This window comes from Branchiostoma lanceolatum, chromosome 15, assembly GCF_035083965.1.
Source record: "Branchiostoma lanceolatum isolate klBraLanc5 chromosome 15, klBraLanc5.hap2, whole genome shotgun sequence".
Classification (NCBI taxonomy): Eukaryota; Metazoa; Chordata; class Leptocardii; order Amphioxiformes; family Branchiostomatidae; genus Branchiostoma; species Branchiostoma lanceolatum.
This window is the reverse complement of record NC_089736.1, coordinates 6718577-6732479: the sequence shown is the minus strand read 5'-3', so window position 1 is coordinate 6732479 and position 13903 is coordinate 6718577. Positions and strand designations below refer to the sequence as shown.

The 13903-nt window shown below is 41.8% G+C and overlaps 1 protein-coding gene and 1 long non-coding RNA gene across 3 annotated transcripts; both read right to left on the bottom strand.

Annotated features, from left to right (window-relative positions):
• Positions 1 to 3942: 3942 nt before the first annotated feature.
• Positions 3943 to 6168, bottom strand: LOC136420876 (uncharacterized). Its single transcript, XR_010753338.1, has 3 exons — positions 6009 to 6168; positions 5256 to 5373; positions 3943 to 4841 (listed from the first exon to the last, which is right to left on the bottom strand). It is a non-coding gene; the product is annotated as an uncharacterized lncRNA (long non-coding RNA).
• Positions 6169 to 9831: 3663 nt separating this feature from the next.
• On the bottom strand, positions 9832 to 13903 carry LOC136420788 (uncharacterized). Of its 2 annotated transcripts, none has more exons than XM_066407888.1 (3): positions 13801 to 13903; positions 11020 to 11281; positions 9832 to 10612 (listed from the first exon to the last, which is right to left on the bottom strand). In XM_066407888.1, exons 2-3 carry the CDS (start codon positions 11264 to 11266, stop codon positions 10458 to 10460), a joined length of 402 nt encoding a protein of 133 aa, XP_066263985.1. In that variant the 5' UTR covers positions 11267 to 11281; positions 13801 to 13903; the 3' UTR covers positions 9832 to 10457. The 2 variants fall into 2 exon arrangements, with proteins under 2 accessions (XP_066263985.1, XP_066263984.1); XM_066407887.1 differs by having other exon boundaries at positions 11020 to 11286; positions 13801 to 13901.

Genomic DNA, 13903 nt, shown 5'->3' with positions numbered 1-13903 from the left:
TAGTTCGATTGTCTATCTTTTGCTAAAACTAATTTTGTGTGTGAAATGAACAAGGGCCGATTTACACTCAAGTTTTCGGAGTCGACTCGGGGCTGTGTGTGAGGAGCTTTGGGCTGCTCCAGTGGCATTTTCCCACTAGAAAACGCTACTTGAGTGGCCCAGTGTTCTTGCACAGTAATGAGTCGACTCCAAGGCCAAATCGAGTCAAAACCGCGTGTGTAAATCGGGCCACAATGTGTGGCACCTGTTTAGTGTTACACCATCTACTTGTGTACTACAGGTCTAGAACACAGTGCGCTTGTAAAAACAACGGAACATTATGTTAACAGACCTACATTGTTGTTATTTGGTGAATAGCAAATTAACACATTTCATTTACACAAACACATCCCCTTTCTATAAATAGATAGTTGAAACATATAAAAAGATATAAAACCATATAAATATTTATAGAGATCATTACATGTTCTTGAGTGCGCTTCAAAAGCATTACGGACAACTATAACATGTAAACAACCAGATATTCAATATTATAGTATGTATAGTCTTATTTGCGTTACAAATACACATGCCACATTGCTACAGCAGTTGAAAAATACATAAATCAGGCATGTAGTATTTTGAAAAATCTATATACTTGTACTACCTTAAACAACATATCATTCGTCTAGCTCCATGAGAAAGAGTATACATGAGTTAGTATTATTCTAAAGATATTAATAAGCAAAAATCACACCTAGACATTATTTTTAGTAAAGAACAACATCAAAAGACTGCTAGGAAATGTACTTGAAATAAATCATATTGCCGAAACAACAAAACATTTGAAAACTACGACTACATCCAAATGCTAAGAAAACTCAAGCAGTGTATGTATTCGTATAGGATTTGTCGTGATGTCAGTGATGTGTTTGTCATATTATCTATGTCTACTATGGAGTAACAGAATGTGTCATGCAACGTTTTCTCAGGAAACTGTGCATGTGAATTAGAAGCGATCAGAGGAGCGGATTGGAGTCAGGACAGGATGGATTCCAGACTACTCCCAACCCAGTGCCGACCTTGGTTGGGGAGTGGTCGGGAGCAAAGTCGTGGGGAGGTCCTGAACGTGTGCCAGGGGCCTAATCTTCGACTCCATACATGTTGTTTTGTGTAGGCGTGGTAATAGAGCCATGCTGATTGTGGTATAATACATTCTCACCTGAATTTTGCGGGTTGGGTTGCTCACTTTCAGATCCGCTGCATTTTTGACTTGCATTTGGGTCAAATGTACTTTCTGACTGCTCATTCGAACCTGGAGTTTGTGGTGTGGGTTCTTGGAGAGGTGATCCACAAATCACAACATCGCTTTTCCTATAAACCGGATTCGCAAAGACACTGGTGTCCTGGGGACATGTTTGAGGGGTAAGTTCTTGACCAGGGGACCTACAAGTTACAACCTTACTTTTACTGTACACCGGATTCACAAAGACACTTGTATACTGGGGATTTTCCGAACTTTCTCCATTTTGGCTTGACTCATTCTGTTCATCACTACTCTCACTTGTATGAAGGAACCTTTTTATGACTACGACAATCGGAAATGCCAAAATGAAAGTAGAGAAAATTATACCCTGTACAATGATAACTGGTATAGGGCTGATAACTGTTGTTTTAGATGTTGTGTTCTGGGCATGAGAGTTGTCTTGTGATAAAGATATTGATACACTGTTTGGCTGTGTTTTGGGAAGTTTTGTAGACATAAGTGTCGAAGTAGTAGCTACGTCATTTGTTTCGTAAACGGGAAGTTCAGTTTCTGCTTGTTTTGTTGTTTTGGTGTTTGTGTCCTGTTTGGTAGAGCAAGCACGGAGGTTTGCTAAATGTATTGGAGTGTCTCTCCTGATTTCAGGACTGCTACAGTTTGGGACTCCATGTGTACGAAAATCGCGATACAGCGGACCATTCTTGACAGAAGATGAACAACTACATGCACATTCGTAAGAAGTGCATTTTTTAAATGCTAGAGCCATCTCTGCTAACCACAACATACAGCAATCACAATGGATGGGGTTCCCGTGTATAAACCGTCGTGCCAGAACATTGGTCGACAACACCGGTACCGGCCGGATGTCGGGCGTGATACCCAAGTTCGCCTCAGAAAACGTCCTCAACTTGTTGTAGGCTACGTGGAAATTAAAAAAAATAAAGAAATTTCGAACTGCGAGTAGCCAAGTCAACCCTCACAAATGACAACTGATTATGTGACAAATCAAGCGTTACAAGATGCGTAAGATGTGTCAACGATTCCCAAGGGAAATCGTTGATGAAGTTATGACTGAGATTTAGTGTGTTGACGTTTTTGAAGATAGACAGGTTATAGACTGTTTGTATCCGGTTTTCCTGGAGGAATATTTTGGTCACCATACCTGGTAGTTTAGTGGGTAGACTGGTTATATTGGATTTGGGGCAGTTGATTTCAATCCGAACAAAGCATCTTTCTGGAAATGTATTATTGGCGCATGCGTTAAGTGCTACCAGTATCATAAAGATGAGAAACTTCGACTTTGTCAAGAACGCCATGAAAGAGAAACAAAAGTGCATGGCCAAGCAATAACTTAGATGAAGATATAGTACAGAAATGGATGTGGATGGGACAACGGCTAGGAACTGACAAGAAATAATAGAAAACAATCGCTACATGAAACTATAAAATGCGGCGAAAATCGGTGATGATCTAAACAGGAGAAAGTCCTTGTTGAAGTTCGCTTTGTCGTTTTCTCGTGAAATAGAAGATGTTTGTTCTATCTTTGTAGCTGTAACTGTTCTGTTGCTCATACACCACCGCTATGCCAATAACCTGAAGAACAAAATGGACATACATGTATCTACAATTACATTCTACTAGTTATGCTACGTAGTCCTCTTTGTATTGTCTCGATGGCTCGAGAGCTTGATACAAACAATGAATGAAGGCATAAACTTTCATTACGCATTCTATTCTTTCAGCTATATATGTGGGCACGTCTTCGACAAAACCGTTGCAACACTAGACCAGTCTCAGGATTTAACTTTCCCTAAATGTGTTTGTATAACTATCGTAGAGTGGAACTCGTTGTCACCAAGTACGCAATCGCTAGAAGGCCGCCCACTCTCAAAATCACCCGAGCTCGAGAGTCGAGCGTATTTTTTGCTTGAAAATCTACCCAATCATGGTACTAAATGGGGCTGCGAACTTCGAACTTCGGAGGATCTTTAAAAATCGGGTTTCTTGCTACATGTATGTGACAGGGGTATTAAACCGGTAATATGCGACACAAGTACAGCAATTGTCTTGGACAAGCCAATGACTATTCCAAAAGTAATACTTAGTCTAGTGAGTGTGAATAGCTAAACAATCATGTGATTTACCATGAAGCTGTTTAGAACGCAGAAGAATTGGTCCGATACTTGAATGGAGCACGATCTCGTTTCAGTCAGTTTTACCGATAGTCCGTTCTGTCTGCTGCCTGGAAGGCTACTGATATCCCCCACTGGACAAAAGTCCAAAATGACGCGACGCTGGGATGTTATTTTTGGTATTCGGGTCACCATCGTTTCGTTCCACGTGTAAAACTGTAATCTTTGTAGCTTATGATTAGTCTGGTTTTGTTTGTGAAACGTTATTCTGCTACACGTAAGATGGAAATTAAAAAGAGAAGAAGAAAACAGACCAATCGAGACCGGTCCCGGAAATTGTAATCTCCAAGCAGATGAAGTGACAGTGTCAGTGTTTTACGTTTTAATCTCTTTCATTGCAAAAAAAGAAGATAAAGAAACGCAGAACACTGCGCATGCTGAGAAAGAGGCAGGCCTTAAAAAAACAGATAGGAATTTTATTGATGTTATCCTTCATGTATCTTTCATATCTATGACAAAAAGAAATTTTCAGACTATAATAATTCCAGAATGATAACAGCTTAAAGATAATGTTTCAATTTTTATTGTGACAAAGATATCAACACATTATCTTAATATAATTCAAGCGGGGTTTAAAACTTAACTGTAAGTGTAAAGACTTACTCTTTACATTACATGTATCTTGTTTCCCTTGACAATGATAATAGATAAGCGCTTTGAACTGCCAGATATAGAACAACGAAAATTATGGTATAAACATAGAAGACTGGCGTAAAAATTTCACCACTTGTCATAATGAGAGGACACACCAACACCTCACAGGCCAACATATGGCTATCACAACTATCAAGTCAAAGTTTATTATAGACCCTTGGCTCATATATTTGAAAAACAACAACAGACAAACAAAAGCAAATGTATACGATACTGGCATATATGGATAAAGGGACAAATTAACACATGGCCAAAAAAGTTAAATGTTTTGAGCCATGTTATAGTAACATCTACCAAATCTTCTCTCAAACTTTGCACCACTCTCGGCATCTGCTGTGGTCTCGTTCACTCTCGCGAGACTTGAGTCCCAAGCCAAACTGGTATAGTCACTGTTTTCAATAGTTTCCGGAATTAGCACTTGATAATCAAGTTCAGTATCAAGTAATTCGGTTGAAGATGACGCTGAACTCGGGGCGATGGGTGCGAAATGTTTCATGTCACTCTCACCGAGTGCTGAAGTCTCGTCTAAACTCGCGAGAGTTGAGTTCAAGGCCAAGCTGGTGTAGTCACGGTTTCCAGTCGTTGCAGGGATCAGTTCCTGATAGTCGGATCCAGTTTCAATTATGGTGGGAAATTCGCAAGAAGGTGGCGACAAAAGTACGGGTGCCCGTGAGGTGTTCTTCATCTCAAAAACATCAGGAATTTCTTCATAATCGTGTTCAGAGATTTCGGAATTTGAATCTTGCACTAACCTGCAAAAGTACAGAAAGTGTGAGTAATGTTTCGATGGAGGTAGAACATTTCATAATGCAATTGAATAGATACTCTAAAGAGTCTGACCAAGTCCTTGGTCTGACGTTTCAGATATTAACATCTACTGCCTTTCATCAGTGATATATTTCACTCATTCTCAGTCACAGGTGAAGATTGTGGATGATATTTAAATTGTCTGAGTCTTCAGAGAATTTATTCAGTTGCTTGTTTCATTTTTTTATTATTTCGTAAAGTCAGTGATATTTGTCGTTAAAGAGAAAAAATTAAATGTTTCATGAAATAATTCAGTCAAAGTGAGTGCGCTGCGCTACAACAAATGACAATAAAGTGGACTCTCTAAACTTTGTACAATTTCCAGCCAAGTAATTATAAAGTTGAGTACTTGCTCTTACCTTCTCTCTCTCCTACGTTTGATGACCAAAAACGCGTTCACACTGCATGAAATGAGAAGAACTGCCACCACTGTCCCGGTTACTATTGTGGACACTTGCACTGGAATAGAACCCATTGCTGGAAAACAATTAATGTTGTTGTTGATGTTGTTGTTGTTGTTGTGAGTGAAAGCAATCAATAATCAATTCGGCAAATATCTACTTTGTCATTCCTACCAGCACCATACCTTCTACCTAATATTAATCTCCAAGTTCATGAGTATTATCTCTTTTGTAGATCTGTATCTGTAAAGCCGGCAAAACTGCCAACATACACGTACACCAGCTTCGCAGGTACGCGGCGCGACAGCAGCTGGTTATATTACACTGAACGGCCTGTCACATCTAGCCTTTACTGACATCTAACTGCAAGCGTTGTTTGATGCTATCTATGAAATGACGATACTCCTACAGTAATTGAAGCCAGCGACTTCCAATCTACGATAGTTTTATTTGTTTATGTTACAGTCATCACCGTATAATCAAAACGATGTACTACTACTAAGTATCTTATTGGGTTTAAGCATATTGTCAATCATTTGGGGAATCAACTTCATCAGTGGGGTTTGCTGAAGGGCAGTTATTCTCCGGAATAAGTCATTATCAAGTACAATGGATATGAAATGGATATAATGCAAATAAAGGTGTGATTATAGCCATGTGATTGTATCCATAAACAAAAGCCTTGGTCGTGTGGTGGATCACGTGACTCACCGGTGCAATATGGACCTTCGACGTCGAATTGTCTGTCTTTCTGACACTCCACTGCGACTGCGCGTCCGTCCTTGCACGTGACCGTCACTCGTTGACCAATGAGAGCGACTGTAGGAGACACGGACTCGACACCTGCGCCAATGGGGATGCCTTCACAACGGCCAACAGCTTCGAAAAAAGACAAAACATAAAAACAAAATCAATTCTCTAGCAACTTTAAAAAGAAACTATAACACCAACAACGCCCAGAAGTAAATAAAGACTAAGGAGTGTCTATTTCTTCAACCTACTACTCATAGATTTGACCATCAGAGAAACTCACCTTCATAGATCAGAATGAATCTTCGTGCCAGCTGCCCCCCTTGCGGTTTTGTCCGGAACTGCACACTGATGATATTGCCACTACTGATATATTCCATGTCTAGAGTCCGGTTCATAAGTTCGATGACTCTCTGTGACGATCCGTGCTCTATAATCGTCAAGTCGTCGTCTCGGGACAGTTCGGAAAGTTTTAAAGTGATCCTAACAATATTTTCAGAACGGACTTGTATGTTCCATGTGCAGTTCTGGTTGGGAGGGTACGGACCAGGGAAGTTTGGTGAGTAGATGATTCCGCCGTCATTGCTCAAATCACCTCCACAGGCACCGATAGAAGCTGGGAAAACAATGCTGACAATCTCATTTCAAGATAAACAAAATGGGTACTCCTAAAGACCTGACATAGCCATCGTAATCACTTCGTGCTTGTCTACGACATTGGGCAAGAGCTAAACCAGACTTGCAATATACCATTCCCGCCTTACATCCTGGTAGGTTAACATTCTGTATTATTCACATAACTTCGGACTCACACCAAGACAAACAAACACGAACCTATTGATTGCTACTGATTGCTACTGATTAATCTACTGATTGCAATACCGGCCTCCGTTTTCAAGAACGTAAAAAGAAGACAAATTGTATATATACAACAACAACAAAAAAAAAAAGAGAGACATAGGTGGCAGGTTGATGAAATAGCCGTTTTACCTTCAAACAACTCGATTTTCTGCGATCCGCTTGGTCCTCCACAAAACTGGGAACGGTCTCCGCCGCACGGTGCAGTACAGTCCGAAACCGGTAGTAGGCGCGAAACAACGGTGTCGCCTTGAAATTTATTACCACAGCGGCACCCGTACCTGTTGACCACCCCTGCGTATCTATTTCCAGCCGACCTACAGAACGCAAGGCAGCGTTGGACTGTCATTTTGGTGGCGGAAGTGGCCGAGCCAGACATTATAGGGCTGTGATAGGGGTTATCCTGGTAGCACCCCAGTGACACGGGAACTGTGGGGAAAGAGAGGACGTGAAAGGGTTTTTTGAAATGACCTAGAACTTATGTAAGACATATGATAAATACTGTCGCACTTACTGTATGTTGATACAAGACTGCATTTCAAGATCGTAAGTGATATATAGTGAAATGTTTAGTTTCTCATTTAAGTATAATCTTAGATTTGCTTGCAAATTGTATTGCCCCGTTAATCATATTCAAGTTTTTATCTGTATCATGAAAATAATAACATAGACGTTGTTAACATCTAACGTTTACTTTACATCAAATGTTTGCGATTCATAGCATAGATTTCCTGAACTCGTGGAAACATTTTGATGTTTCTTTCATTGAGCACCACTAGAAACTTTTGTAACGGTGTTTCACGCGGATAGTGAAACAGTGTCTCTATTTCTAACAACAACAAAAAACACTATTCACAGAGTAATACTTAATTTAGATTACCATACAAGTTGACACGTACCTGCAGCCTTAGCAAGGGCAAGTATGACTGCTTGTGCGATGAGACAAAATGTTACGATTGTCTCAAGTTGTTTCTTCATGGTGGATATATTGGCCTCCTAGCACAGTCAATCGCACAACCCTGTCTTCAGTTCACCGTCAAAAAGCAAACTGCGACGTGTTAGAAACACCGTCCAAATGATATCTTTGCTGCTGACGTATCTTAGCAAGAAGGCTGACTTCAAGTCTTCTTTTTTCCAAGAAAGGATCCTTTAAATCCTTGAGAGATCGTATCGCGTAACTCAAGACGTCGGAGGTGCGCGTAGTGTCTTCCTTCTCGTCTTAAAATAACAGGTGTCAAAAGTATGGCGCTCGTCAGTGTCTATACTGCGCAAAACGTCAAAAAGGGTCGAACTAAAAGCTGAAATATTATCAAATATTTCACGGATCCGAACCTTTACAAGCAGATTGAACGAGAGATTGGAAGGAAATGATTGTTTGTTGGACAAGGTGAGGTTTTCTGCGAGACTAAGATAAGATCTTATGAGGGACGGAAGTCAAAACAGGAGACACTTAACGACTGCCAATCTTCGTTTCCGCAGGGTTCACCTGGAAGACCTTATAAGTTCTGCTCCTTCAAAAGTCTATAAGAAACACTTGAGACAGCTTAGATTGTCAATACTTGCAGCGTCATAGTCTCCAATACGAAACCTTTTACCAAAATGGCCATGTTCTGTGGTAACCATACAATCGGGAGCTCCCCGGGATGTTTACGGTGCTGAGAGTGATGCCCGCCCGCCCAGACAGATTGGCGCACACGTTGATGATTTACGGGCTTGATATCTATTGGCACTCTTACCCGAAGGCGGTGCTAACTCGAAAGGCCAACATAAAAAGACAGGCTAGGCTGACAGAAACAGGACAATGCTTAGCAGACTGGGCCCGGTAGAACACCCCCAAGCCGGCACATGGAGAATGGTGACCAGATAATGCTCAAGGAGGTTGAATAGACTAGAACCTCCTCGCTAATGACATGTCTCTATCACGTTATTCGAGATGTTTAGATCACTTTTTTGTTGTTTGTTTATTTTCTCTGGTGACACAAGTTGAGTCATTCATTTGTCAGTAAAAATATTCTCTCAATCAATGTTATCTGCATATAGATGTATCAAAACTTGATTCTTTACTTTCACACAGGTAAGCATTCACCGTTCTTGACCGCAGATAACCTCTGTCAAACATGTCTATTTCCTGTGTTTGACGTCATGTCCGGTTGATTTCCACAGAATGCGCGGGAACAAATTACCACTCATTGGCTGTACAGTGGTTATTCCTAGATGGGGGACCACAAATTTCAGCGAGCCACTTAGCTGAGTTCATTGAACCACTAGAGTTATCGTATGGCATAGAGAGATGACCATAATTCTCTGACATTGTGTGGCTCACTCTGTTTTTTCGCAACACCGACCCCTAGCCTGGTAACCATACCATCGGGAGCTTCCCGGTGTCTCTACGGTGCTGCGAGTGATGCCCGCCCGCCCATGCAGATTAGTTCACACAGGGGTAGTTTTACGGGCTTGGCTAACTCGATATGCCAGCTAAAAACGGACAGGCTGCCAGAAACATTGCAATGCTAAGCAGACTGGGCCCGATAGAACAACCCTAAGCCGACCCGTCGAGACTGATGACCAGGCCCCCCAAACACACACACACACACACACAGACACACACACACACGCACGCACGCACGCACGCACGTACGTACGTACGTACGTACACACATACACACACATACACACAACACACACACACACACATACACACACACACACACACACACACACATAGACACACACACACGCACGCACGCACGTACGTACACACATACACACACACACACGCACACACATACATACACACACGCACGCACACACACAGACATACACAAACCAGTGACACACACAAACACACACACACACACAGAGCATGTGTATTAAAGTAATGTGTGATCGAGCTTTGTATGTTTAACAATTGAACGTCTGAACATGATGACGAACTGATATCTTTTATGTAACTTTGAAATAGCAATAATAAAACATGTAGCTTTAAAACCCAATTGATCGCGAGGATACACTCCCAAGACTTTCATCAGAATGATATAACATCATGAAGCTGCATGCACGAAATTCCATCGCAGAAACCTTGAATATCAACAACTAAATAGTTAAACTTACTATTCTGTAGGTTAGGGGGTTAGTTACAAACAGATTACATAAAGTAAGGTCATAGGGAGCTAAAACCTCCTTGTATAAAACAAGCAGTACTTGTGATCTAACCAATGATGGCATGGATTTTCCCACAAAAAGGACGTCGTGACAAGATTGAATCTCCATTGCCCCCCCCCCCCAGCCATTTAAAGTGATAGCAAATGATCTTTGTACTTACTTACAGAGCCGATATAACGCCACCAAATATCTCTTAAGGGATCCATAATATAGGGCCATATTTTAGGCCGTTACTACATTAATTTTGGAAGATCTCTTGAAATCGGCGTAGCACTGATTTCTTCTATGTTCACACCAATACACGATACAATAGAATAGAACAACAAAATGATCTAGTGTGCATTTCACACTAATATCGGTAGATGACGTTGCTGTCGTCGATATCGCAGATCAATCCTCTAATTCTTCTTCGTCCCCTTCTTTCTTGCGGGGGCAGCATTCCGAGATCTCGTTGTCCACACAGCCCTTCTCGGACGTGCAGCACTCTTTGTTCAGCTGGCTGCATTTCGCCTGCAGGAAGGCAGAGGCGGTCTTGATCCCCGCGGCTGACAGAGAAAAGGAATCAATCAATCAATCAATCAATCAATCAATCAATCAATCAATCAATCAACAAATCAATCAATCTATCCATGAACAAACGAACGGATAAATGAATGAATGAACGAATGAAAGAATGAATTAATCCATGAAGGAACGAACGAACGAACGGATGAATTAGTGAGTGAATGAAGAATCAATGCATGAATGAATCAATGAATCAATCAATAAACGAACGAATGGATGGATGGATGGATGGATGGATGGATTGATGGATTGATGGATGGATGGATGGATTGGTGGATGGATGGATGGATGAATAGATGAATGAATGAGTGTCTTCGTAAAGTTTCGAGACGAAAACTTAATTTTACAGGCTTGTTTTAAATTGCAGCTTCGTGTATTCGTTACTTACTGTAGGTGGCAAACTCGCTCTTGCACAGTTTGTTGTAGGAGTTGGTCAGCGCCTTGTCCGTGTCCGTGTCACAACGCTTCACCTTGTCGGCGTCTTTTTCGTCGCCGCCGATGAACCACCACCCTCCCCGCTTCTTCAGGGCGCGCAGGCGCTGCACGGCGGCGTCCCATGCGTCCAGGTCCGACTGGTCGTACGCCGAGGCCACGGTGGCGAGGATCACCACGAGGGCGACAACGGACAGCTTCATGGTTCAGCTCGTGGTCTAGTCTTTAACGACAGAACACAGAAGAATTAACTTGGATGCCATACCCCTGATCTCTATAATATCTATCGTACGGGGTCTTACTCAGTTGGGGTAGCCTGGATGCCAGATCCCCAATCTCTAAAATATCTGTCCCCAAATGATAGGGGGGCATGTTAGCTCTAGAGTCGAGGAGTTATCAAGTGTAGGCCCTGGAAACAGGTCTGTCATCCAGGCCACAGAAGAATTCAAGAGGGGAGTGCATGAGTATTGTATTTTTCTTACTGTACTGTACATTTATTTTGCTTTGTGACATTCTTTCAACCACTAAAGAGAGAGTAACTATGCCCTGAAGGCATCACGAAAAGCTTCGTGATACCCCCGGGCATAGCCACGACAGAACACAGACGAATAAACTTGGTTGTCAGACCCGCAAGCTCGATACTATCTATCGTACGGGGTCTAACTCGGGGGTCTGTTGAAGAATTTCATCGGGGCATGTTAGCTCTAGAGCCGAGGAGTTGGCAAGTGTAAGCCCTGGAAACAGTCTGGCATCCAGGCCATAAAAAGATTCAAAAAGGGGGAATGCATGAGTATTGTATTTTTTCTTACTGTACTGTACTGTACACTTATTTTGCTTCGTGACATTCGTTTTAACAATTAAAGAGAGAGTAACTATGCCCTGAAGGCATCACGAAAAGATGCGTGATACCCTCGGGCATAGCCACGACAGAACACAGAAGAATAAACTTTGTTGTCAGACCCGCAAGCTCGATACTATCTGTCGTAAGGGGTCTAACTCTGGGGGCCTGTTGTAGAATTTCATCGGGGCATGTTAGCTCTAGAGCCGAGGAGTTGGCCTGTGAAGGCCCTTGAAGCAGTCTGGAATCCAGGCCATAAAAAGATTCAAAAAGGGGGAATGCATGAGTATTGTATTTTTTCTTACTGTACTGTACTGTACACTTATTTTGCTTCGTGACATTCGTTTTAACAATTAAAGAGAGAGTAACTATGCCCTGAAGGCATCACGAAAAGCTTCGTGATACCCTCGGGCATAGCCACGACAGAACACAGAATAATTGATTAATAACTTGGTTGTCAGACCCGCAAGCTCGATACTATCTGTCGTAAGGGGTCTAACTCAGGGTGCCTGTTGTAGAATTTCATCGGGGGCATGTTAGCTCTAGAGCCGAGGAGTTGGCCTGTGTAGGCCCTGGAGACAGTCCGGCATCCAGGCCACAGAATGGTTCAAGAGGGGGAATGCATAGATGGTGTATTTTTCTTACTATACTGTACACGTATTTGACTTGTGACGTGACGTAAGACTAAGAGAGAGTAACTATGCCTTGAAGGCATCACGATAAGTTGTTGTGTACATTTGTATTAATACCCTAAGGGCATAGCCACTCTCTCTTTGATAACTACTTAGGGACTGGTTAAAAGAATGTTCAACTGTACAATTAACCTCTGACACAAGCTGTAAGTATAAGATACAAACTATCCTGGACAATATCATTAGCGGAAAGCCTCTCTACAGATACTTGTATGGACATTGTTTTGCTGGACTCTCACTATACTTGTTCCACAATTTAGAGCTTTTTAGTGTACGCCTAGGCGCTCCTCTAGCCCAAATCATTATACTGTCTACATGCACATACCAGTCACAAAGTCCTTCTATATATAGCACCGGCTTATTTCTACGAACTGTAAAATTATGGAACTCTTCCCCTGACAAGTGTCGCCCTCTCGCAGACATGTTTGCGGTGGTTTTATATTCGCGGTTTTCGCGGTGAACTCTGAACACCGTTCCATTGTGTGACAGTAGCTGACTATTGTTTCAAACTCAAAACCACCGCGAGTACTCCATAGTCCTCCCTATCGCGAAATTAAATCCCCGCGAACATTTCTGCATTAACAGCCCTCAAAAACAACGTTCGCCGTCTTTATAGTCTAGCATAGTCTCATGTATCTCCCATTAATTTAGTTCAGTGCCGAGAAGTGGTCTCTACGCCTAACAATCTCTTAAAAACAGAAATCAAACTTGTTAGATGAAAGTTTGTGTGTTCATACAGAGCATTTACATAACATACATGTGATCAGTTGAGTTTTCCTATGGGTTTCCCACGTCTATTATTCATAGTTGACAGACTTTGACTTTTACACGTAATCACTTTCCCACGACACGAGACACTTAGCTATCAAGGCCGGAGAGTCCACGTTGTATCCTTAGCCCGTGTAACGTTAGCAAGTTGTCACCTATCGTACTGTACATGTCAAATCTTCAACAACACAAATCTTCAAAAACTGTTGGAAATGGTCAAGTCTTTCACGTGTCTTTATTCTTGTAGGGCGTTTCTAACATCCAGACGTGTAATTAATTAAGTACATACAACGTCTGAAGCTTTAAGAGGCCCTTAAGCAGTCTCAGAATATTCTAAAACGCAAAATCCTTCATTTATAATTAAAGGACTGTATGCGAAATCTTTAGTGAACGAAATTTCTTTCCCAAACGCTAGAAAATTGACGCTAATGTAACATACCTTGGACTGGGTGTTGTAGACCTCTGTTCTGGGTGTATGTGAGGAGCGCACTAAGCCTTACTACGTACCAGTCAAACCGGTTTTTAGAGGATGTGTCATATGG

What these genes read in the sequence shown, in the direction of transcription:
- LOC136420788 (XM_066407888.1), bottom strand. Translation starts at nt 11,266, where the DNA reads ATGAAGCTGTCCGTTGTCGCCCTCGTGGTGATCCTCGCCACCGTGGCC. An exon ending in GAGCGAGTTTGCCACCTACA is followed by an intron (nt 10,613 to 11,019) that starts GTAAGTAACGAA and finishes TTTCTCTGTCAG; the next exon opens with CCGCGGGGATCAAGACCGCC.